General features: G+C 53.2%; 1 protein-coding gene across 3 annotated transcripts in view; it reads left to right on the top strand.

Moving 5' to 3' along the window:
- The window catches only part of ELF4 (E74 like ETS transcription factor 4), a 35,743-nt gene extending 12,041 nt beyond the window's left edge, over window positions 1-23,702 (top strand). The window contains exons 2-9 of one of the 3 annotated variants that reach the window (XM_032786005.2): window positions 13,003-13,289; window positions 17,393-17,564; window positions 18,010-18,102; window positions 18,548-18,691; window positions 19,647-19,730; window positions 21,028-21,220; window positions 21,461-21,769; window positions 22,833-23,702. In XM_032786005.2, the coding sequence (XP_032641896.1) occupies window positions 13,218-13,289; window positions 17,393-17,564; window positions 18,010-18,102; window positions 18,548-18,691; window positions 19,647-19,730; window positions 21,028-21,220; window positions 21,461-21,769; window positions 22,833-23,538 (1,773 nt within the window). In that variant the 5' untranslated portion in view covers window positions 13,003-13,217 and the 3' untranslated portion in view covers window positions 23,539-23,702. Of the gene's footprint in view, window positions 1-12,999; window positions 13,290-17,392; window positions 17,565-18,009; window positions 18,103-18,547; window positions 18,692-19,646; window positions 19,731-21,027; window positions 21,221-21,460; window positions 21,770-22,832 lie in introns of all 3 variants that reach the window. The other 2 variants (XM_032786003.1, XM_032786018.2) reach the window with 2 other exon arrangements.
- The last annotated feature ends 2,457 nt before the right edge of the window (window positions 23,703-26,159 follow it).

Raw genomic sequence — 26,159 nt, 5'->3', positions numbered from 1 at the left:
TATTAGACAAAACAATATGAATTATAATTAGGAATTGTATAAAACAATTTTTAGATGCCCCAAAAGATCACAATTTTGCTATCACATAAAGCCTCTTCCATTAAAAAAGTCCCTCATTAAGAAAGAAAGTGAAAGCAACAATAACAAATACAAATAAAATAGAAGAAATGGAAAAATGGGGACTGATAGCAATGAGTACAAATCAGCAGTTAGGAAATGCAGACAGTTGACAAAGAAAGCCAAAGGAATCAGTGAAAAATCTACAGCCAGTGGGTTGAAGGACAATAAGAATTTCTGAAATCCATCAGGAACAAAAGAAACCTAAGAAATGCTACAGAACTGGTACTGGACAAGGTCATTAAAATCGTCACTAATGGTGCAGAAAAGGCAGAAGAGTTCAATAAATAGTTCTGTCTACAGAAAGAAGCAAGATGATGTACACCTTACAGTGACAATGAAATACTTTCCATTCCAATTGCAACTAGGCAGGATGTTAAACAGCAACTACTGAACTTAAAACATTTTTTAATCTGCAGGATCAGATAACTTACACGCAAGAGTTTTAAAAGAATTGGCAAAGGAGGCATCTGAGACATCGATAGTGATATTTAACAATTCTTGGAATATTGGTAAGTGCCAGAGAACTGGAACAAAGTTAATGTCATGCCTGTATGTAAACAGGGTAAATGGGATGATCTGGGTAACTACAGATGAGTTAGCCTGACATTGATGCTGATCCATAAGTATCTAAATATGGAGGGAGATCTCAGAAAGCAGAGGACTCTTTAATGTAGCAGCAAAGGCAGAATAAGATCCAGTGGCTGCAAACTGACGCTAGTCAGATTCAGACTAGAATGGGGCACAGCAAATGTTTAACAATAAGAGTAATCAACCACTGGAACAACTCATCTAAAGATGTGGTAGATCTTCCATCACTTGAAGTCTTGTCATCAAGCCTGAGTGTCTCTTTCTGAAAGCTCTGTTCTAGTTCAACCTAAAGTGAGGGGCTTGTTGCGGGAAACCCTTGGTGTACTTCTCTAGCCTGTGATAGACAAGTCCAACTAGATGATCATAATGGGCCCTTCTGGCCTTAAAATCTCTAGGTGAATTCCTGACCTTTTGGAAGTCTATGGGGGGTTTCCATTGACTTCAATGAGGCCAGGATCTCACACTATGAGATTTAAGGTTGTACAGCTGGGTGCTCAGAAATCAAGAGATAGCAAAGTTAAGGTTGAACACACAACCTTACTCTGTGTACGCAGTATAGTACAGTCTGTAATTACAGGGGCACAGATTATTTTAGATGCACACTTTTCTACTGCCTTAGATGCACATCTCACATATCTCAGGTATAGACAGTGGCAAAGTTAATTTGGGGTTGGTCAATGTATGCTCTGAGAAAGGAGGTTTCTCCCAGGCTGGGGAGGGGGTTTGACACCCAGACTGGAAGAGCTGTTCCCATAGCTGGGAGGATTCTTGGGGTGTGAGGGTGCCCCATGCAGAGATTTCACTGCTGTGTTACATTCAGGACTCTGTGGATGGAAGAGCCACATGTTTCTGTGAGAAACAGTCTTGTGTCATGTCCCTCCCAGCCCATCTGTAAAGTTACCTTGGCCCTACGCATGCCGCAAGTTCTGGGCTGAGATCTGCTGGGAGTTCTCTCAGCTGAGAGACAGTCTGGCCCCCAAAATGGGAATTTCATTGCACAGGCCCTCCTCTCCCACACAAGAAGTGGAGCTTGCACAACACATGCTGTACAGGAGAAAAGGGCTGTGGCTGAGCCTCTTGCTGAGCGTCTTCCTGCCTGGACTGCACAGCCCTGTCTGAAAGCTCCCCAACAGGAGCACAGTGCACCATCGTAAGGAGTTTGCCATCGTGTGTGCGGTCAGCAGACACCCGCAGCTGAGTCATAGGTGAGTGCTGTGAGCTGGAGGCCAGCCACAGAACTTCATACGTGGTCATATCCACCACTGACAGAAGCCCAGAGAGCTTTGACTTCTATTAAATGGAGCCAAACACCAAGCTTGGGCCCTACCAGCACGGCTGGGGCCTGTCTGGCAGGCAGGCCCTGCCGTTGTCTCTCGGGTCTGTGCGTTGGGTGCCCTGGTGATTTCTGTTGCACAGGGTGCAGGTAGCAAAGTGCTGGGGGCAGTGCCAGGTTGCCCTAAACACTCTTACAGCACAGACTTGGGGACGGCACTTACATTTCCAACAGGAGAGAAACCCTGCAATGCCAGCCTGCACTGCACAGCGTCAGCTCTCCTCCCGGGCTCCTCTCAGCCCTAGTGTTGGAGCTGTGGGGCACAGATCCTGCAAGGAAAAGCAAGCCGGAAAATCAGGAATCTATTAAAAATAAAGACAAGTATCATTGGATAGTGGTGTGTGCAGGGGCCTCAGGGCTTGTGCAGGGGGCTCAAGGTGCATGCACCACAAGGGCTGAGCAGGGGGCTCAGGGCACGTGCACCACGAGGGCTGAGCAGGGGGCAGTAGCAGTGTTTTTATGTAATACTGGGGAATAATGTGCAACAGGTGTGTGTGCAAGAGACTCCTAAGAGAAGCATGTGGGCATCATAGGGGGTGAGTGCTCGAGACAGCTGGGCCTGGGGCTCTTTAGGCTTTGTGAATTTCCTAAGGGGACAAAGCTCAGCATGTCACAGCTGAAGGCCTCTGGAGGGAGCATGCTGTGAGTCCTGGGTTACCTGCTTACACGGGTGTGCTTGGTGTCATGATGTGGACTGGTTACAGACATTCCATCCCAGAGAGAGAAATAAAGACATGTTCTCTTTAAGAAACTTGAATAGACTACCTACTCTGGCTGTTCTCTGCTCAGGTATGACACATAGCGCCACAGTTAAACATACCCTTCCATCTTCCCCTTTAAGTTCTACATCTCCACCGTTTTCAAAATTTACACTCTCTTTCTGGCTTTGAAGTTCAGGAGATATTAGTCTAAGTGTCTCTGAATCGTACGAGTTTTCTAATGACAAGACCTGAACGAATAACAACGTGGTCCTCTGTCCATTAGTTGTAACGACTGGCTCTGGTCGATTTGGAATCTTTGAGTCTTCTTTTTCTTGTTCTGTACCTGCCATCGGTAGCATTTACTGTGTTGATGGTTCTTTAGGAGGAACAAACTGTAGATGTCAACAGTTTCTGTTGGACTCTTCACTGTTGGTCTCAATCACATATAATCTGAGTGATTATTTTTCTTTATGACAGCTGGACTTGTCCGTCCTTTTTCTCCTTCTAGTTTGACGAGAACATGGTCACCAGGTTCTAGACTTGGCAGGTTGCTGAGTGACGTGTTGTAGAAGTGTTCAGAAACTCTTGTTGCCCTTTTAGCTGATACGGCTACTCTCTTCATGTCTGGGCACTTTACAGCTAGATCTTTTTCTGAAGTCAGTGCCATAGTTCTGAGTTGTTGCCCCAGTAGGAGTTGTGCTGGACTATATTCAGTAGCTGATATCAGAAGAGCAAGATTGTCCTGCAGAAGGATTTTCTTGGCAGTCTGTACAGCTCTCTCAGCCACTCCATTCACTTGCGGGTAATGTGGGCTGCTAGTAATACAATCAAAATGACATTTCATTTGGAATGACAAATTCTGCTGCAGTGAATTGTGCTCCATTGACTGTCACTAGTTGTTCTGGAATACTGAACTGAGTAAAAGTACGCTTCAGTTTTTTGATACCATTGCAACACATTTTGTATTTCAAGGACATTATTTCTGCGTAGCTGGAAAAATAGTCCACTCTATGGTTCAGCATTGTCTCCTAAGGTTATTTGTACTGGATCTAATTTCAGAAGTCCAATATCATCAAATATTGAAGAACTCCGTTGAGTTCTTCATCTTGGTTGCCATGCTGTGGCTGAGAACGTTGTTGGTCTTTGATCCTTTGATCACATGTACTCTGAATGCAAAGCTTTCATTTTGTAAGTTGTTTCTGTGGTGAACTGGCCCATGCAGTTCAGAATATCTCCAGGGCTAGTCAGAGCTGTGTCAGGTGACTTCAGTTCTGGGAGGAGTTGAAGGTGATTGGAAGTCCATTCTCAGATGACTGTGACATGGGCTCCTGATTCAATTTTAAAGTCAATAATCTTGCTATGAATATTTAGTTTCACTCTCCAGGTAGGCTCTGTTCATCACACATGATAGAGCCCAGGAACAATATCTCCTTGACTGGCTGTAATATGAATAAACTCCCTGACTCGCTTAGTATGGGGAACAACTGCAAAATGTCCATATTTTATGCATTTATGACATTTTGCACCTTTGGCTAGACATACATCTCTTGGGCTATGAATTTTCTCATACTTTGTGCATTTAGTCTGAAAGTCTTTGTAGTTAGCCTGGAATTTGTCCCTCCTTGCCTCAGGGGTTTTATGATAATGACTTCTAGCACTTCTAGCTGCTTGTATTTGCTGCTTCTAAGCTAGTTTCTGGTTTGTCAAGTTTGTTTTGCTGCCACAAGTTCATAGTTTGCTTTGCTATTTGAATAGCTATGTGTCTGTTTTTAATTGTAATGTCTGTTTTTAAATGTAACTTCTGTGACCAACTATTATCTGTAAAGCCAATAACCAATCTGTCTTTAATATTTTCATATTTTACAGGCCCCAAATCACAATTTTCAGCCAATGCATGTGAAGCTCTGATAAAAGATTCAAGAGATTCCCCAGTTTTGGAATTCTGTGGTGAAAACGTGCCCTTTTATAAACCACATTTCTCTGAGGCGCAAGGTGTGCATCAAACATAACCAAAACCCTTTCCCAGTCATCTTCATGACTGTCTTTGGTAAAGGTAAATGCTCTGCCAGCTACCCCGTAACATACTTTACTGAGCATACCTGGATGTCTCCTGTGTTCTTGTGGAGTTTGATTTCAATGTGAAATCTTGCAAAATGCTGCTTCCAGTCTGTCCATTGTGAAGGTCTGTTGAAGCTGAAGTTCCCTGAAGTTGAAGTTCTCTGTCATATTGGTGAGCAGCCTTTGTTCTGCTTTCCTTCTGTTTCTGTTCTCTGGTAGTGGCTAGTACCTTTGATGCATGTCATGTATCAGATAGTGACTGGTTACAGAGCTTCCACCCCAGAAAGATACTTGAAGATGTACTCTCTTTAAGAGACTTTAATGCACTGCCACAGGACGGTTCTGTGCTCGGATAAGGTATACAATACACTTCCAGGTGTCCAAATAGTCTGGGGACACTGATTTTATTTGGCTAATTGGGAGTTCTACTAATCAAGAGATCAAGAGCCACTTGGCCATAGGGTGGCCTTTCCCGCATTCCTGGCTAGGAGTCTCTGCTCTACCCTGCTCATTCATTCCTGTGACAGCAGGACTGCAGAGGACTCCCTCCCTGCAGAGCCAGTGGCACCCGATCCCTGCCAGCACAAGGTGAAAGGGGAAGTTGTGCTTCTGGTGGGGCAGAGGAAAGACCCCTGGCCAGGATGCTGCTCTGCCCATCAGGACTGCAGGCTTCCCTGCACCTTGTACCTGCAGGGATCTGGTGTCACCCGTCCTGCAGCAGCACAGGAAATCTCTGCAGCTCTGCTGTTACACAGCTCTGCTCACTCACTCCCATAACAGCAGGGCTGCAGAGGGCTCCCTGTGCTGCTGGAGGAGCCATTCAGCAGCAGGGTGGTCTCCCCCTAGCTGGAGGCTTGTCCTTCTCCTCCTCCTTGCAGTTCTAGCTGGGGTCTCTGCTCTATTACCTGAACCTCTGCATTAGCCAAATCCCTTCCTTGTTCCCCCCCTGCCATGAAATGCATGCTGCAGAGGACATATATCATGTGTCTCCCTTCCTTGCCCCCACCCCCCCCATGAGATCCACACTGCAGATAGGGCTGCCAACTTTCTAATTGCACAAAACTTGCCCCATCCTCTGCCCTGCCCCTTCTGAGGCCCCACCTCCACTCACACTCTCCCACCCTCACTCACTTTCACTGGGCTGGGACAGGGTGTTGGAGTGTAGGAGGGGGTGAGGTCTCCAGCTGGGAGTGTGGGCTCTGGGTTGGGGCCAGAAATGAGGGGTTCAGGGTGCAGGAGGGGATGAAGGCTCCAGGCTGGGTCTTGGTTTGAAGGGTTGGGGGTGCAGAAGGGGGCTCTGGGCTGGTGCCAAGGGGTTTGGAGTAGGGGAGTGGGTTCAGGGCTGGGGCAGGGGGTTGGAGTGTGGGAGGAGGTGTGGGGTGCAGGCTCTGGGAGGGAGTTTGGGTGTGCAAGGGGACTCAGGGCTGGGGCAGGGGGTTGAGGGGCAGGAGGGAGTGTGGGGTGTGGGCTCTGGGAGGGAGTTAGGGCATGAGAGAGGGTTCCAACCTGGGGCAGGAGGGTCAGGGTGCAGGTTGGAGTGCGGGGTCTGGGAGGGAGTTAGGGTGCGGGAGCGGGTACTGACTTGGGGCCGGGGGGTTGGGATGCGGATGGGCATGTGGGGTCTGGAAGGGATTTAGGGTGTGGGAGGGGGTTCTGACCTGGGGCAGGAGGGTCAGGGTGCAGGTTGGAGTGTGGGGTCTGGGAGGGAGTTAGGGTGCAGGAGGGGGTTCCAACATGGGGCAAGGGATTCGGGGTGCAGAGTCCGGTTGGACGACACTTACCTGAGGCAGCTCCCAGTCAGTGGCCCCACAGGCCTAAGACAGGCTCCCTGCCTGCCCTGGCTCCGCACCACTCCTGGAAGTGGCCGGCATGTCCGGCCCCTAAGTAGAAGTGCTGCCCCCGCAGCTCCCATTGGCCGCAATTCCCGGACATGCCAGCTGCTGCCAGGAGCCGCCTCAGCCCCACTGCGTGGCCAACCAGACTTTTAGCAGTTCAGTTAGTGGTGCTGACTGGATCCGCCAGGGTCCTTTTTTGACCAGGCATTCTGACTGAAAACCAACACCTGGCAACCCTAGCTGCAGAGGGTATGCTTTGCATGTCTCCCTTCCTTGCACCTCTCCTCTAGGGTTGTCAACTTTCTAATTGCATAAAACCGAACACTCTTGCTCTGCCACGCCCTTTCTCTGAGGCCTTGTGCCCTCTCGCGCCATTCCCCTCCCTCTGTCGCTTGCTCTCACCCACCCTCACTCACTTTCACCGGGCTGGGGAAGAGGGTTGGGGTGCAGGATGGGGGGTGAGGGCTCTAGTTGGGGGTGAAGGCTCTGGGGTCAGGCATGGGATGATGGGTTTGGGTGCATGAGAAGGCTCTGAGCTGGGGCAGGGGGTTGTGGTTGGCAGGTATGGGCTTTGGGCTGGGGGTTTGGGCTCCAAATGGGTCCAGAAATGAGGGGTTCAGGGTGTGAGAGAGGTCTCTGGGCTGGGGTCGAGGGGTTTGGAATGCGAGAGGGCTCCAGCTTGGGGTGTGGACTTTGGGGTGGGGCGGGGTATGAGGGGTTTGGAGTGAAGGAGGGGGCTCCAGGCTGGGGCAGTGAGTTGGAGTGCTGGGGGTGTGTGTGAGGTCTCTGGCTGGGGGGGGCTCCGGGTGGAGCTGGTTATGAGGGGTTTGGGGTACAGGAGGGGGCAAGAGAGGGGATTGGGGTGTGAGAGAGGATTCAGGATGCAGGGTCCCAGGTGCACTTACCACATCTCCAGGGAAGCAGCCACCAGGTCCCTGCAGCCCCTAGAAGCATGGGTGGCCAGGGAGGCTCTGCGTGCTGCCCCCACTCCTAGGGCTGGCTCTGCAGCTCTCATTGACCAATGGGAGCTGTGAGGGTGGCCAGGGAGGCTCTGCGCACTGCCCTTGCACCCGCAGGTGCCGCCCCCGCTGCTCCCATTGGTTGTGGTTCCCTGCCAATGGAAGCTGTGGATCCAGCCCTCAGGGCAGGGGCAGCACACAGGGCCACCCTGGCTGACCATGCGTCTAGGGGCTGCACAGGGCATGTATTGCTGTCTTACATGCCTCGCATGCTACAGGACAGACAGGATATGGATAACGCAAAGGTCCTAAGAAGAGGGTTTCAGATACATGGCACTATACCATATCATGCACGGTGCTACCTAGTGGCTAACCATTCTAATAGTTCAACATTCCATTCCACTCAAGGCCCAGCGCCCAGCCCTCAGATGCTGTGCCTGCTTTGCAGCTGGCATGGCTGTGCTGATCTGTAAAGCCTCAGCACTTGGCAGAGGTGCACAAAACTGCTTTTTTCTACTCTATGGAGTCTGGATGCATTTTTCTATTTGTCCTGCTGTGTTGTGTTTGTCAGGGATTAGCCTCAGAGCTGCAGCAGGGGGTAGGGTCTGCCCCCAGTCGCCTCCTTTTGCATGAGATGGTTGTTAGCTCAGCTATCCCCTCCAGCTTTGAGCTGTCTCTGCAGGAGGCTGTAAGGTGACACATTTGCTGGATTTTGGTTTCAGTTTCCTACTGAATCTATTTTGAGGCTGACGGTTCTATTTGTGCCTGGGAGCAGAGAGTACAAACATGCAAATGCAGAACACAAAGCACTCTGCTCAGCCACCGCAGTCTGGGCAGCCTCTCCTAGCGCAACCCCCCCGCACACTGCAGGCCTGCCGGCAATGCAATAGCGCACAACCTCAACTGCATGGAATAGACATGGGAATAGCTGCACTCAGCAGCAACAGCAGCTTTATTGAATCTATGCACTTAGGAACAAGGCTCCCTGCTCTCATTGCCAAGAGATACTAATACCGTGCTCTGACACAAAACTTTTCATCTGTAGATCTCAAAGCAATTTACAAAGCAGGTCTACAATAAATTTGTTAGTCTCTAAGGTGCCACAAGGACTCCTATTCTTAAAGCAAGTCAGCATCCTTATCCCCATTTTACAGATGGGGAAACTGAGGCACAGAGGGGTGCAGTAACATGCCAAGATCACCTAACAGGCTGGTGGTAGAGCTGGTACTAGAACTCAGCTGTCCCGCCTACTCGTTTGGTGCCTTATCCACTAGGCCACACTGCTTTCCTTGTGTTATAACAGGGTGCCAGCTGGGCTATTGCTAAGGCTGAGCATGGCTTCCTGTTTAAAGGTGGGCTCTGTGTGCTCTAAAATCCACATGCTGACTTGGATTAGCTTGAAATTTGTTATGCCTCATGCTGGGGGGCAGATTAAGATCCACATTTGGGTTTATTGAACAAAAGGTTCCTGTGTTTTATCGCCTCCAAAACCAGCATTTTACAAAATCATCTTGTTCTTCTACCATTTTTTGCACACCCCTGGGGCTCAAACAAGGGCTCAGCTCTTCCCCAAATTGATCTTGGTCACAAGGATTTCTCTCTGCTTGGACATGACACCCACTGCCCCTCTGGGGAAGCAATAGAGAAAGTAAAATTTGTCCCCTAAGGTGCCAAACCGCTGCAGCTACAAGTGGAATGCACCTGTGGGCATTGAATTGAGAGGCCCCCACACATGTTTGAGCCCTGGCCTTGGCAGCCCTCAGGGAACAGGTGTGGGGCACCTTGCTCTCTGCCTGCACTCTGCAGGGGCCTTAGGGGGAGCCTGGCCCCTAGATGAAAATGTCTGGTTTAAGAGCGCAGAGTGCACTGCAATTCCCCTGCAGACTCTGCAGTAGAGTCAAGGAAATTAGCACTGATTAATAGAGGGAAGAAAAATGACTCTAGTAAGCAGTTAGGGTAAAGAAGTCCATGTTTCCTGAATATTGGGATTGGTTTTGTGATGCACTGCCCCTTGCATGCGCTGCTCAGAACACGTTCCAATTCTTATCACCCTATTTCATAGAATAATAGAATATTAGGGTTGAAAGAGACCTCAGGAGGTCATCCTAGTCCAATCTCCTGCTCAAAGCAGGACCAACACCAACTAAATCATCCCAGCCAGGGTTTTGTTAAGCCAGGCCTTAAAAACTTCTAAGGATGGAGATTCCACCACCTCCCTAGGTAACCCATTCCAGTGCTTCACCACCCTCCTAGTGAAATAGTGTTTCCTAATATCCAGCCTAGACCTCCCCCACTGCAACTTGAGACCATTGCTCTTCTTGTTCTGTCATCTGCCACCACTGAGAACAGCTAGCTCCATCCTCTTTGGAACCCCCTTCAGGTAGTTGAAGGCTGCTATCAAATCCCCCCTCACTCTTCTCTTCTGCAGACTAAATAACCCAGTTCCCTCAGCCTCTCCTCATAAGTCATGTGCCCCAGCCCCTAATCATTTTTGTTGCCCTCTGCTGGACTCTCTCCAATTTGTCCACATCCCTTCTGTAGTGGGGGGGCCCAAAACTGGACACAATACTCCAGATGTGGCCTCACCAGTGCCAAATAGAGGGGAATAATCACTTCCCTCGATCTGCTGGCAATGCTCCTACTAATGCAGCCCAATATGCCATTGGCCTTCTTGGCAACAAGGGCACACTGCTGACTCATATCCAGCTTCTCATCCACTGTAATCCCCAGGTCCTTTTCTGCAGAACTGCTGCTTAGCCAGTCGGTCCCCAGCCTGTAGCAGTGCATGGGATTCTTCCTTCCTAAGTGCAGGACTCTGCACTTGTCCTTGTTGAACCTCATCAGATTTCTTTTGGCCCAATCCTCCAATTTGTCTAGGTCACTCTGGACCCTATCCCTACCCTCCAGCATATCTACCTCTCCCCCAGCTTAGTGTCATCTGCGAACTTGCTGAGGGTGCAATTCATCCCATCATCCAGATCATTAATAAAGATGTTGAACAAAACTGCCCCAGGACCGACCCCTGGGGCACAGCTTGATACCAGATGCCAACTAGACATCGAGCCATTGACCACTACCTGTTGAGCCCAACAATCTAGCCAGCTTTCTATCCACTTTATAGTCCATTCATCCAATCTATACTTATTTAACTTGCTGGCAAGAATACTACGGGAGACCATATCAAAAGCTTTGCTAAAGTCAAGATATATCACATCCACCACTTTCCCCATATCCACAGAGCCAGTAATCTCATCATAGAAAGCAATTAGGTTGGTCAGGCATGACTTGCCCTTGCTGAATCCATATTGACTGTTCCTGATAACCTTCCTCCCCTCCAAGTGCTTCAAAATGGATTCCTTGAGAACCTGCTCCATGATTTTGCTGGGGACTGAAGTGAGGATGACTGGCCTGTAGTTCCCCGGGTTCTCTTTCTTCCCTTTTTAAAATATGGGCACTATATTTGCCTTTTTCCAACTGTCCGGGACCTCCCCCAGTCACCATGAATTTTCAAAAATAATGGCCAATGGCTCTGCAATCACATCAGCCAACTCCCTCAGCACCCTTGGATGCATTAGATCTGGACCCATGGACTTGCACATGTCCAGCTTTTCTAAATAATCCTTAACCTGTTCTTTCACCACTGAGGGCTCCTCACCTCCTCCCCATACTGTGTTGCTAAGTGCAGCAGTCTGGGGGCTGACCTTGTCTGTGAAGACCAAGGCAAAAAAAGCATTGAGTACTTCAGCTTTTTCCACATCATGTTGTCACTAGGTTGCCTCCCCCATTCAGTAAGGGTCCCACACTTTCCCTGACCTTCTTCTTGTTGCTAACATACCTGTCAAAACCCTTCTTGTCATCCTTCATATCTCTTGCTAGCAGCAACTCCAGTTGTGCCTTGGCGTTTGTGATTACACCCCGACATGCCCTAGCAATAGTTTTATACTTCTCCCTAGTCATCTGTCCAAATTTCCACTTCTTGTAAGCTTCCATTTTGAGTTTAAGCTCACCAAAGATTTCACTGTTAAGCAAAGCTCGTTGCCTGCCATATTTGCTATTCTTTCTGCACAGCAGGATTTGTTCCTGCACCCTCAATAAGGCTTCTTTAAAATTCAGCCAGCTCTTCTGGACTCCTTTCCCCCTCATATTAGCCTCCCAGGGGATTCTGCCCATCAGTTCCCTGAGGGAGTCTAAGTCTGCTTTTCTGAGGTCCAGGGTCCGTATTTTGCTACTCTCCTTTCGTCCTTTTGTCAGGATCCTGAACTCAACCATCTCATGGTCATTCTGCCTAGGTCGCCACCTGCTTCTACTTCCCCTACCAATTCTTCCCTGTTTGTAAGCAGCAGGTCAAGAAGAGCATGGCCCCTAGTTGGTTCCTCCAGCACTTGTACCAGGAAGTTGGTGGAGAGCTGGGGAATGTCGGGGATCAGAGCAGTGAGGGGAATGTGGGAGGTTGAGAAAGAGGCCTGGGGACTGCAGGGGCAGGGAGCATGTGGGGGAGTAGGGCCTGGGGAGTGAAGCCTGGGGAATGTGAGGGCAGGGAGTGAGTAGGGAAGTGGAACCTGGCAGTGTGGGGGTGGGGAGCATGGGGGGCAGTGGGGCCTGGGCAGTGCAGGGTCAGGGAGTGTGTTCAGGAAGTGGAGACCTGGGAATTGCAGGGTGGGGAGTGTGTGGGGAGAGGGGGGCCTGGTAGGGTTGCCACCCTTCAGGATTGGCCAGGAGTCTCCCGGAATTGGCATTGATCTCCTGTTGACTGTTGAAAGCAATCCAGAAGATTTTAAGAAAACGACATTATATCATGTTGGGGAGAAAAAAATCTCCTGGAATAGCTTCAGTCAGAGTTGGCAATCCTAGGCCTGGGAATTGCAGGGTCAGGGAGCATGTGGGGGAGTGGGGCCTGGGGATGGCGGGAAGGGAGAGGCCTGAGAATTGCAGGGGTGGGGAGTGTGCAGGGATGGGGGATGCCTGGGGAATATGGGAGCAAGGGGCGTGTGGGGGAGTGGGGCCTGGGGAGTGTGGGGGTAGGGAATGTGTGAAGGTGGTGGGGGGGCTGGGGAATACATGGGTGGGGAGCGTGCAGGGGTCTGGGGCTGGGGAGTGTGGGAGCAGGGAGTGTGTGGGGGTGGGGGAGGCCTAGGGATAGCAGGAGTGGGGCCTGGGGAGTGTGGGATAGGGATTGTGTGGGGGCGGGAGAGGCCTGGGGATGGCAGGGAGCATGCGGGGGAGTGGGGCCTCGGGAGTGTGGGGATAGGGCATGTGTGAGGGTGGGGGAGGCCTGGGGAATATAGGGGTGGGGAACATGCGGGGGAGTGGGGTCTGGAGACAGTGGTGTGGCGGGGGGGCTGACGAGCTGCTCCCTCTGGCTGGCTCCCGCACAGCAGAGCAATAATGTCTCTTTCTCTCTCTAGCAGGCCCTGGCCTGTGGTGACATTGCTCAGCATGCGGCAGTAGCCGAAGGGATCCCTCATCCAGATCCCTGGTCTGGGCCAGCTGTGTGGGGCAGCCTTTCCTTGCCATCCCTATGAAGCTGAGGGCACCTGCAGTCCTGTCACACCAGCTCCCCCAGGGCAAAGGCACCACTGCTTCCTCCATCTCTCCTGCTGGTGTCTGTCTCTGATGCTGGGCCATGTCGCTAGCTGCCCACTCCACTGATCTGGGGTTTGAATTTGCCAGCAGCAGCTTGGAGGAGATACACCAGGTAGGGTCCAGGGGTGGAAGCATGCACTCCACTCCCATTCCCACGCTGTCCGCAGTGGGGTCTAGCCTCACCGGTGTGTCTGTCTGGAGGCAGGAGGATGCTATGAAATGTGCAAGTGGGACTAGACCTAAATCCCTGCCAGGGGAGGTCGTTTGATCAAACCCTAACCCCGCTGGTGCTGTTAGCAGGGGAAGGGCTGAAAATGAGGGCCAGGGTTCCCCTTTGAGAGTCCAGTGGAAATCAGCCAGCTGAGTTTGACTCTGAGCTTGGTGCTTGGATGCTCTGGGGCTGAGTCCCATGGCGGGATCTTGCCTTCGTGCCAGAGGGCAGTGTGGCAGGGAATGGGTATTTGTACAATAACTTGTCCCCACTAGAGTTGAAAGCATCCCAGAGCCCTTTCTCTTGGCTCGGGAGCATTTATTTTTCTCCGAATGGGCCTTGTGGGCAGGAGTGAGAAAATCTGACAGAAGAATGGCTCCAACCAAATATATGGAGGCTTTAGGAAAGAATTAAAGAAGAGTTCAGCGTGAACAAGCTAGCAGTAAAAGAGTTATTCTGCAGCAAGACTATACAGCAAGACAAAGATGAGGAAGTTGATAGATCATCCAGAAGAGACAAGAGGGTGGATGCTACCGAAGCAAGAGAAGATGAGGAATTGTGCAAGAGAGGGGATTCCTAGTATCTGAACAACTGTTCTCACAATTCTCAAACTGTTGTAGCTTCGTGAAGCCCGAGATGAGAGGATTTTAACCACAGAGGAAGGACCGAGCGTTTCATGTCCAGGCTGTGCTCAGTCAGCCAGAACCACTAATGCACATTGCGAGTTGTGAAGAAACTGTGGACTTACCCATCTCACTAGGAGTAACTGCTTTTGAGAAAACAAGTAAGGCCATAAGTCAGCTGAAGAGGTAAAACCCCAAGCTGTGGTAAGATACATGGTGAAATGTTAAGTTCTGGAAAGGAAGTCATGGTGAACATGTGTGCAGGCTGTATAGCATGGGTTGGGAAAAGGAGATCTGTCCTAAAGATAGGAGAAGAGGTGTCACCTGTAAAAATCCCTGAAAAGGGGATCCAGTCTTTTTCTGATAAGTGGAGCGGGGTGACGTTTCTCCCTGTAGCTGGAAGTGTTTTGCATGATCATTTTGAATAGGATGAAAACTGCTGTTGACAAAGTACGCAGGAATGAACAGGCTGGATTTTGATACAAAAGGTTGTGTTCAGATCAGGTTTTCACCTCCAGGAGAGCTTAGAATATGAGCAGAAGAAGGTTTTTATTTAATTGATTTCACAAAATCATTTGACAGTGTCCACAGAAAAGTCCTCTGGAAGATCCCAAAACACTATGGAATTCCAGCAAAAATTGCAAATTGATAAAAGCTTTGTATGAGCAGGAGGTCAGACTAGATGATCATAATAGTCCCTTCTGGCCTTAAAGTCTATGAGTTTAAAGTCTATGATGAGTCTGCGTGGTGGAGACACGGAACGGTTTAAAATTGTTATTGATGTAAGGCAAGGCTGTGTACTGTCTCCGCTTCTCTCCTGCATTGTCTTAGACTTTATAATGAGATGAGTGATGGAGAGACAGGAGATAAACTATGGGTCCAAGAGTTTGCAGATGACATAGTCATATGGATACCAATGTGGATAGAACGCAAAGACTCTTTATGAGCATAAACGTAAAACCTGCCAATCAGTATTTGTATCAGTATGCAGGAGACCAAGATTAGGGGATAGCAGAGAATGCTGATGATATTGACACATATATGACTGATGGAGAAGAATATGAAAGAGTTGATGACTTTGGTTAACTTTTCAGTACAATATCTGCTAATGGCCAGGCCATTAAAGGAGTGAAGGCAAGAACTGGCAAAGCCAGAGAATCATTTTCCCATTTTTTAAACATCTGGAAGAGTAGGAAGATACATTTACACAGTAATGGCAATGCTATTAGAGAGACAAGGTGTGGGAGTTCATATCCTTTATTGGACCAACTTCTGTTGGTGAGAGAGCCAAGCTTGTCTCCCTAATATACTGGGACCGACACAGCTAGGCAGGTGTAAGCCACCCAGGCTGGGCAGGCAATCGGGTGTCGCCTGTTACACCAAAAACCCAGCTATGGTATATGGGTAAGGGAAGTGGGGGAAGCAGGTCAAGCACTCCTGGGGGCTGATAGCTGCTGCAGGGCTGGAGCCAAGGGGCTAGGAGCTGCAGACAGACTCAGACTGAGCCAGGCGTAGCAGTATGGAGCACTGCACTCTCCACCAGTGGTTGGCTGCCACTCTGCAGCCCCTGTTTCAGGATGCTTCTTTAGGAGACACAGTGCTGCCCTCCAGTGGCATGTGCCCACATCTCCCTTGCTCTGCCCAGTTTCTGCTCTCAGCTATGGTGTGGCCAGCCAGCCTGTGGGGCCCTTACTCTGCATTCAGAGCAGTGCTACTGGGTGCCAGAGCAGGCCCTGTGCCTGCATCTCTGGAAAGGGTCAGGACTGTTCTCGCAGTGACCCAACAGGAGCATGTCATGCAGCAGCCAATCCAAGTGCTGGCAGTCTGGAATTTGTCCCCAGTTAGACATTGCTAGGAATGTGTGGGGTGTTTTACTGTGGGGTGGGGCTGCCATGATAGCTACACAGCCCAGCCATGCAGGCAGAGGTGGGGGTGAGGGTTCTGTGCAGCCAGGCAGCAGAGCCACTAAGAGGTGGGAGCTGTGCAGCAGCTTGGGGTTCCTTGTCCCTCCTTCCAACCCAGAGAATGACTGTCTGTTGCATGGGGTGCGATGTGTTTCAGGGACGGTGCCTGCCTCTGGAGAGGTGTGTTTGGAATGTAGGGTGTCGCACTCTGTACCTCAAATCAAAACCCTGGAACCCCCATATTCACCACCGTCATGTAACTGTGATATGCTTTGTACAAAGCATGCCATGTAAGATATCCTAGGAAAGGTCATGATCTGCTGAAACCTTTGTTCTGTCCAAATATCTCTCGTTAGTGTGTATGAAGCTATGAGATTTTGCTGTACGGTTGTTACTGAAATGTGTTGTAAGTTTGCTAGTGACATACAAAGGACCCCTCCCAGGAGGTTGCTCAACTACCATTAATCAGCAAGGGAGTGTAATCAAGGGATTTACAATTCAATGAGACCTGCCCAAGCACCACACAATGGGGACTGCTCAAGTCTGTGACTCAGTTGCACAAGACCATACCCTGGGGATTGCCAACCCAGTGACTCAGCAAAGCCCACCAGGACATGTCTGCGGAAGTCTTCTAGACACATGGACTGAGGATAAAACTAGGGAACAGCGGCAGCATGCCTTGGTCTTTCACCTCCAGCACCTACACTGGAAGTAACAGGAACACTGAGAAGACAAAAACTTTAACTGAGGAAACTGGGCCAGGCTTAAGGGGAGGTCTGTGTATTAAGAATTGTAACATCCAGTGGGATGAGAAAATTGCTTGATCAAATACAGCCTAGTGTAATACAGTTTAAGATTTAGATTGTGTGCTTATCTTTTATTTTCATTGGTAACTATCTCTGACCTCTTATGCGTACCACTTATACTCAGTTAAAACCTATCTTTCCATAGTTAATAAATCTGGTTTATATTTTACCTATAACAGTTTGGTTTGGTTCAAGTGCTTGGGGAATCTCAGTTCAGGTTACAAAGGCTGGTGCATGACCGCTCCACATTGAGAGAGGGGCAGACTGAGTAATAAATTTGCCCTGGTCAGGCTTTTGACCAGGGCAAGATGGTACAACTCTGGAGTGCAAGGCTGGGAAGCTGGGGGGAATTGGCTGGTGCCTTTCTGTGTGTGATTTGTGAGTGGCCCAGGGAGCATTCGTGCAACCCAGCTGGGTGTGGGGCTCCCCCTGGTGTTGTGCTGAGTGATAACAGTGCCTGGAGGGGTTTGCTGCTTGTCACTAGCAAAGCATTGGGAGCGACAGCCCAGGCTGGAGAGTTAAGGGGGGACAGCGGTCCCACAGTTCCAGGTTGCACCTGAGGCATCCTATCACATGGCTGGCTCTGAGATCTCTGTCGGGGGAGGTGCTAAGCATGCTGGGGGGATGGTCTCAAACTGCACTTTCTATGATGTATGTCTGTCCCCCTGCAGCTCGATGACCCACTAGCCTTTCCTGCCCCACTGGAGGAGCAGCTTCCCTGCACAGACTTGCTGTGTGTGTATTCAGGGCTGGAATTGGATGAGGTACCCAGTGGCATCATGGCAGATGGGCTGCTGGACAAACCCGAGCTGCAGGTTGTCGGGAACGGTGTCACAGTGTCAGGTGGGTCACACGTGGGTATGGGGAGGAGGGTGTTTCATCCATTGCAGATCCCCTAAGACTCCAAAAGTCAGGCCTTTGCTGAGACCCAGCAGAGCTGAGCTCAGGGCTCTTCCCTGGTGTGCAGAGACAGTCTAGCTCCAGCCCTGCATATGATGCTGCAGCTAGCAAGCTGCATGTTGATGCACCACCATCTCCACTGGCAGGGGCAGTGACATGGCTCCAGCCTTCATGGGGTCAAGGAAACCTTGTACAGCACTGCCTGCCAGAGTCTGCATGGAGCCTGCACCGAGAGGGGGAATGGCTCCATCATCCCAATGGAAACAATAGGTGCTGCTGGGGGCTGGGCTCTTTGGAAAGCCTGGCAACAGGTGGGTGCCCCAGGGTGGTCTCGTTCCCCCTTGAAGTGTGTGTGTGTGGGGGGCTGACACAGGCTGTTTCTCTGCAGGTGACGCTGAGCAGCCATTACCCCCCATTGCAGCTGGCGAGGGCCTGCTCTGGGTGGAGTCACCCAACAACATCTTGGATGAGAAGCGCCTGCGTGAGTTGCCTTTCCTGAGCAGTGACCCTCCCCTCTTAGGTTGTGGTGGGGACAGAGCTGGGGGCCCTCCTCTCTCACAGGGCAGGACAAGAGCCCTTCCCCTCTCCTGGGAAGGCGGGACTGGGGGCCATCCCCTCTCACAAGGCACTACGAGGGCCCCTGCCTTCTCACAGGGTGTTGGCTGGGGGCCTTCACTTCCCATGGGGGTCTCTTGAGCATCAGGGCAAGGGGCTCTCCCCTCCTGTGCGTGGGGTAGGAGGGTTGGAGGGTGCTCACGCCTAGATAGAGTCTATGTGTAGGTTAGAGGCCTTCTTTCAGGGTGGCTGCGTCTTGGTGGGCAGGGGAATTGCTGGCATGGCCTAGCCTGAGTGAGGGTCCTGGGGGCGTGATGCTGATCTGGTGCCCCATGTTCAGTCAGGCTTCCCTCCCATTGTATCCCTTGTAGTTGGCGGCACTAGGGTTTCCCTGGACAGAGCGGCCTGCCCCCTGGGCCCAGAGGAAGCCAATGGCCTGCGCAGGTCTGGGGACGAGGAGAATCCCATGGCTGGGTCCACCAGGGAGCAGACAGGGAAGCAGCCCAGGAGGAAAGGTAACCTGCGTCCCCTAAATCCTGCGTGTGCTTTCCCCTCCTCTCCTTGCATGGCTCCTTGGGCCAGTGGCATGTCCTGTTCTGTTGGCAGGGAGCACCTGGTGCAGAGACAGCCTTCTTGCTGGCATGCACCTGCTGCATCCCCGCAAGTCTCAGCTGCCAGCCTTAACCCTGACCCAAGGCCCTGCCCAGCCAACCCCGGGTGTCCCATCTCCATCGCCACTCCCTGCACTGCAGCTCCCTGCATATTGGCCAAACCAATTGTCTGCCACTATGGGTCAGAGACACCACTATCTTATATCCTCCCCACCCTCACCCCATGGCCATTGCTGGCCCTGCCTTCAGCCCACCGCCCCCACCCAGTACTGTGCACCAGGGTGTGGAGACAATATCACCCGCACTAGCTGCTCTGATCTGAGTCCAGCAGCATGGCCAGCCCTCTGTGCGGAGCTTGTCTCCATCACTGGCTGTGTGACCGTTGAGACCCAACCCTACAGTGCTGGCCCGTCACCCCCTCCCTCCTCTGGCACTGACACACTGGAGGTGGGTGTGGTGCTGTGCAAAACTGTGCTTGGAAGACAGCAACCCTTCTGTAGTGATCGCATGCTGTCCTGATCTTGAACAGCGGCAATCTTCCTGCAGCGGACGGCGGCTACCTACATTTCAGTGGGGAGGGCAATGATTCTGGGCCATGCACACAGCACAGTCCCAGCGTGTGTCCATGGACAGACAACCGTATCCACAGTCTGACGGTCACTGACAGAGGGAAACTGCTCTCTGAAGTGAATCCAGGGGAGGTGCAGTGCCCAGGCCCCGCTCAGAGGATGCTGCAGGGGCAGGAGGTCCAGCGCCTGCTGTGAGAATACTGATGGCCTGAGGAGACCCACGGAGAGGGAGGTTGGGTGGTAAGAGGGTTGGGGCAGTGCTCTTTCTTTCCCCTGTCTTCCCCTTGCAGGTCGCAAGCCGAAGCCCCCCCGCAGCCTTTCCCCCATCACCGCCCCAGGCTTTCCAATCTGCAGGAAGAGCAAGGACGGCAAAGGTAGTGAGCAGCATTGTGGGCCATGGAGTGGGGGCAGGCTAGGAGATGCCTGGTCAGGCAGGGCCACAGCAAATGGCTCCTGTAGCTTGGCAGGGAGCAGACGTGCTTGGCTCAGCATCCAATGGGGCAAATCATCAGCCAAAGGCTGCGGAGCTAAAGGAAGATGCTTCCTGCTTGGCTGGGCCCCCTGGCCAGTCTGACTCAGGGACGGGGAAGCCCGGTCTATATGGCCTGGCCCATTACTAGTCCGGCAGCTGCAGCAGAGAGCCCTCCCTCACCACCTAGGGATTCCTGTGAAGCAGCTCTCTGGCCTCTGGGGTGCAGGGGACAGACTAGTTGATCACAGTGGACTCTTCTCACCTTGGACTCTCTGAATGGGATGGCAGCCTGGGAAAGCTCTAGCCTCCAGCCCATGATGGGAGGCCTGGTGGGACAGGAGCAGCCCAGTGTTGCTGTGGATAATGGTGACTCGCTCTCTGCCAGGGGCTGCTGGGCGAACTTGCTGGCTCTGCTAACATCCCTGGTCCAGGAGGCTGCGTCCATACTGCACAGAGTAGCAGGATTCAGAATGGAGAAAATGAGCAGTTGTACTTCCCCAGGCTCTGCCCTCTGCCCATGTCTGCCCAGGCGATGACATTCTGTGCAGCTATATCCAGGCCTCTCCGCCTCCTCTTTGGTGCTTGAACACTAACAGTGCTGATACTGAGAGGATTTCCCAGCGGTCTCCCCTGCAGCTCTGAGCTGCTTAGCTGGTCTTGGCAGACGTGTCCCTCCTGTCTGTGCCTTACACGCAGTGACGGTTTCCTTGCAGCAGAAGGGCTAGAGCCCATTGTGAAAGAGAGCTGAGACTCTGGAGCATGTCAGCTGGGAGTAGCCCGCACCCGTAGCGGACTGATTAACAGCTCTCCACTCTGCCTGGGCTGTGGACCTAAGGCCTACATTCGCTACTGCTGCAGAGAGAGGGCACTCTGGCTAGCGATGGGGTGGTGCACGGGGCACTGGGCTCCTTGCCCTTAGAACTACAGGGGCTGCACAGGCAGGGCTGGCTCCAGGGGTTTGGCCGCCCCAAGCAGCTAGAAAAAAAAAAAAAAAAAAGCCGCGATCGCGATCTGCGGCAATTGAGCGGGCGGTCCTTTGCTCCGAGCAGGAGTGAGGGACCCTCCACCAAATTGCCGCCGAATACCTGAAAGTGTCGCCCCTCAGGGGGCAATTCAGAGGAGAGGAGGGTCTGGGATGCCCCTTCCCAGGGCTGTTCACTGTCTGCCCCTCATGTCCTCTGTGCTCCCCCTCCCCCCAGGTAATGCCCTCTACCTGTGGGAGTTCCTGCTGGCACTGCTCCAGGACAGGAACACCTGCCCAAAGTACATCAAATGGACCCAGCGAGACAGGGGCATCTTCAAGCTGGTGGACTCCAAGGCAGTGTCCAGGCTGTGGGGAAAGCAAAAGAACAAACCCAGCATGAACTACGAAACCATGGGCCGGGCACTGCGGTAGGGCCCTCCAGCTGGGGGCTGGTGGCAAGAGGGGAGCGGTGGGGGGGATACAGTGTGGGGGGAAGCTGTGTGGGAGAGTGCAGCACTGATAGGGTAAGGGGGGCTGTGCAGGGGCCAGGGTGGGGATGCAGGGGAGTGGTGAGGGGTGGGTATTGGCACTGGAGGAGGCAGGGCTGGGGTTGTGGCACTGGAGGATGGCGAGATCTCGGTCTCATGCTGCAATGGTGTCTCCCCCAGGTACTATTACCAGCGAGGCATTCTGGCCAAGGTGGAGGGGCAGCGGCTGGTATATCAGTTCAAGGACATGCCCAAGGACCTGGTGGTGATTGAGGATGAGGGGGAAGCAGTGGGCACCGTGAACCCCAGAGCCAGCTGCTCGGCCACCAGGCCCTCTTCCCAGAGTGCGCCCCTCCAGAGGGACGTGTCCCCTATTCGCAGCAAGAGGGAGACAGCACCAGCGACCCAGCCTCGGGAGTCCGCAGCTGCACCATGTCCTGCCCCCAAGGTGCAGCAGGGGGCCAGCAAGCCACCCGCCCACGCCATGGAGTAAGTGCCTGGAGAAAGGGCCAGTTCTGCAACATGCAGGGCTGAGGAATGCCAGCCATGCCCCAGCCTGTCTCCCCCAACACAGCCCCTTGTGGATGCAGTGCCAGCCATGGGGGGGGGGGGGGGGCTGCATGGATCCTCTAGCCATGCAATGGCTTGCCCACCATTGGCATTTGTGCTGCCTTGAGTGGAACAGACCAGCCTCCAGGCCAGGGCTGGGCCTGGCCCTGGAGGGGGTGTTTGCCCCAGGGTAGCCCCTCACAGTTGCAGCTTATGTTCAGCAGGATGAAGGTGCCATGGCCACTGCAGGCAGGACCCTCCAGCTTTCCTGAGAGCAGCATTGGGCAAGGAGAGCTGGGATCCTGCCAGGGCCCTAGGCTCTGCCCAGCCTCTATGCCAAACCTGGGCACAGGGCCATGGCTGCCATCATGTACAGACAGCAGTACCCTCTGTGGCCAGGCTGCCAGCTCTCTGGAGAAGTTGGGTGCAGGGCGGGCAGTTTGTGGAAGGAAGGCCGGTGATTAGTCCAGATGATGGGGCTGGAAGAGACGAATGCCACTGAGAGGTTGAGCGGCTCAGGAACAGGGTCACAGGGAGCCCAGCTGGTGAGACAGTGCAGGGGTAGAGGAGCATGGGAGCCAAAGGGTGGGGATCTAGTGAAGAGTGACAGGAGAGCTGTGCTGCAGGGCAGGAAGGGGAGGTGGTAGGAGGCCCGATGGAGGGACACAGTGCAAGTCAGTTTGGAGGGAAGCGAGGCTGAGTGAGCCAGGGCAGGGCAGGGCAGGGCAGGGGGGATATGGTGCATGGCTGACAATCAGAATGCCAACACCTCAGTGCCAGCAGAGGCAGGCAGCACAGGGTCATGAGCACATAGGCTCCAGCTTAGGGTCACAAGCACTGGGACTGGTGCCCCAGCTGTGAGTGGAGGGATGACATGGGGTGCAGTGGAGGCCTGGCTGGGTAGGAAGGGGGCAGCTTTCCCATCCCCCACTGACAGTGGTTGGCAGGGCCCAGTCTGCACATTCACTCCAGCATGTGACCATTTTCCTTTCTTCTTCCCCAGCTCCCCGCTCCTGCCTGGGTGCTTGGGGCTGGGACCAATGACTCTCCAGCCCATCCCACTCACCACAGTGCTGGCCCTGGGAAATGCTGCCAGTTCTCCTTTTCCAAGCAGCACCCCTGCTCCGGACAGGCTCCTGCTCCAGCCTGGGTTCCCCATGAATGGATTTGCCAAGCCACTGCCAGGCCTGGGCAGCAGTATCCCAGCAACAGGCCCCCTCCTGCCTGCTGCCCCACAACACTCCTTGTCTAGCCTGCTCCAGCCAATGGCTCTCACTGGCCAGCCAGGTACTGTTGTTGCCACCATCATTGGAACAATGGAGGCCAGCAGCAGCTGCCTGGCTATGCTGGATCGCCCGCTCCCCAGCCTGCTTTCCAGTGATCCTGCCACGCTGACGTCCCAGCAGGAGAGCCTGTCTGGCTGTGCAAAGGTCCAGGAGCTCCAGCCACCAGCTCTAAGCAGCTCCCAGGATAGCAAAGCAACAGCAGCCCTGCCAGCAGGAGGCACTGACAGCTGCACCCAACTCAGCCACCCAAAGGTGGGCTTGACACCCGTGGTGGAACTGGAATTAGCCATCAGCTCAGAGGCAGCATTCCCCGGTGAGCAGATGGCTCAGCGCCTGGCAAAGCCCAGCTCTGCCCCAGCCCCTGCAGCTCTGCTGTCTCTAGGCAGTGGTGACATCAAGGAGGAATGCTGGGATGTGGTGTGAAGTGCGTGGATGCACCCTGGGCTCCAACAGAGACAAAGGATGCTGGGAAAGCTCAGTTCCTTGGACTGACAGGCAGGGCTGGGGGCTGCTAGGGCCAGGGGGGCCTCACAGGCTGCATCACATTTGCTTCTTGCCCACACCCATTAAAGAGACATTTTGCACCAGACTGGCGGTGGGCTGTGGCAAGGCAGTGGCAGCACATGGCCTTGCCACCCCTCATCTTACCCAGGAGTTACCATCTGTGGAGATGCCAGGCAGTGTTCTGGCTTGAGCCAAGGGGCTGGGCTAGCAGCTGAGTCTGGCCCTGAGTACAGCTGCTGGAATGGGAACTACTCCCCATTATCCAGAAGGGAGGGAATTCAGCTGGGCCCTGCACTAGGGCTGCTGTAGGCGAGGTGCTGCTTGCACTGCTCTAATTGCAGAGCTTCTGGGACCTGTTCTGTCTCTAGCATAGGCTACGACTGGCCTGGCTCCTACCCTACCTCGTGCCCTAGATGCCATGGCCTATGGGCCTTGCCGAGGTGGGGGCTGGTGCAAAGGGATGCCCCAGGCCACCTCTTATGCCCCAGCACCCCCCAGCACGCTGAGCAGGGGGGACCTCGCCTGCAATGCCAGCTTTATGGCCCCTTTGTGGCAGCGGTCACAGAGCAGTGCTGAATAGCAGCAGCCCTTAGGATCCTTGTGGCGTCCACTGGGACCATGACCAAGCAGCTGGAATAGAGCAGCCCCATATGTAACCTGAGCCATGGGAGTGGCTGAAACTGCACCAAGGGGTGCTGGTTGGATGTCTGCTTGGAGCCAGAGCAGCAGGCTGAGGGCTGGCCTCTGTGCCAGTCAAGGGCCCATGCCTGGACACCTACTGCCCATGCCCCAGAAGGCATCGCAAGGGGCCCAGAGAGCCAGGGCAGATCAGGTTCAGGCGCCCCTCACACTAGCTGCATGCTGTTTCACATTCAAATGCCCTATACCCTGCCCTGAGACCCCCCCTCCCCCGACTGCTAGTGCCCTTCCCCAGCCCTGAGCATCCCCACCACACTCCCAACCAAGGGGCATTTAACCCTTCCATTACCCATAGCAAATAGGCTGCGGGTCCCATCGATCATGCGGCAGGGGTGGGCCTGCCTGCCCAGCACTGTTCAGAGCCCTCGTGTCATGCAACATAGTAAACTGACTTTGGAAGAGCCTCCCCCGGCCCAAACTGTACATCCACTGGCCCCCCCCACACACCACAGAGTGACACCTGCCCCCTCCGTGAAAGTGGCTGTGCGGGTGTACTCTGCTCCCAGCAGCGTGGTCCATTGCAGTAAGCCCTGGGAAGGGCCCTGGCACCCAGCCTGCTCTGTCTAGATGGCACCAGCAGTGTCCTCACCAACAGGCAGCCTAGAAGCTGGGCTTAGCTGAACCAAGAGCACTTGTGCTTTCTCTGGGTGGTGCTTGCCATGGGGTTCCAAGGCCCCACCTACCAGCTTCCCCTTGGCCTCTTGAGGGGATGGCATGGGCAGTATGCACACATCCCTTCCCTCTTCTGTTCACAAGGACTACCTCCTTGACACCTCCCTCCCCCCCAGCCCCACTGGAACTCTCAGAATTGTTTTCCAAGCTTGCTGGAGCTGAGGTGCAGCTAGACTACATGCTTACAGCATCCCAAGGAGCTCCTAGGAGCAGTACAGCACCTGGCCTGACTCATGCCCTGGCTCCCTTCAAGATCATCTACACCTGGGAAAAGGGTATGTGTGTGAAACTCCCTGATCAGCATGCTCCACCTACAGCCCCCCCCCCCATGAATAAACAGGCTGGGACAGGGGAAAAGGCCCATCTTGCCCATTTCATTCCATTGCCCCTGCTCCCCACCACAGCCTGGGCTCAGTTCTTTCCCCTACCACCACTGTTCATTAGGCCCTGGGGAGTAGACATGCCTTGGCCAAGGTCCTAGTGCTGGAGCTCTATGCCTGGGCCTCCAAACCCCTGTTAGAAGTTCCTTCTTATGCTACTCCGTACTGCTGCCCTGGCCTGTGAGCAGGTGCCCAGCAGCTTGTGCACACGTGTGCTGAGGTGAGAGGCCAGGCCTAGACTCCAAGGCTGGTACTACTCTGGCCTTGGGAGTAACAGCTCCTCCATGGAGCTAGGCTGAAGCACAGCTGAAGATTTAAAACACTGAGTTAGCAAGAGCCCAGCCTTGCCTTTTTGTGTCATCTCACTGAGCACAGTTGCTGCAGTGAGTAGCAACAGCTATATGCACAGAAGGTGGCTGGGGCACACTGGAGCAGGCTGCACTAAAGCAGTTTGGGCTAGAGGGGCAGAGTGGTAGAAGTGGCACCCTGCTTTCACTTGCCCCAGCTGATCCCCTGCCTGGCGGATATAAGGCTCTAGGAAAGCACACTGGAAGAGGATGCTACCCTCAGGCAAGCAAGGGGGCAGGGCTGGGCTCTTACTCAGCCGTAACAAAGGGCTGTAGCAGTAGAGCTCACTGAGCAGTGTGCAGATCCCAGGGGACAGGGTCATTTCTCTCACCCCACCCTGTGAGCACAGGAGTTCTCATCCCAAGAACAGTGCTTCCCCCCTGCCACCACCAGTTAACAGGACACGACACACACAGCGATAGAAGAGCCGGGAGGCAGAGG

The sequence above is a fragment of the Chelonoidis abingdonii genome, chromosome 8, assembly GCF_003597395.2.
Source record: "Chelonoidis abingdonii isolate Lonesome George chromosome 8, CheloAbing_2.0, whole genome shotgun sequence".
In the NCBI taxonomy this organism is placed as follows: Eukaryota; Metazoa; Chordata; order Testudines; family Testudinidae; genus Chelonoidis; species Chelonoidis abingdonii.
This window is presented reverse-complemented; position numbering and strand designations above follow the sequence as displayed.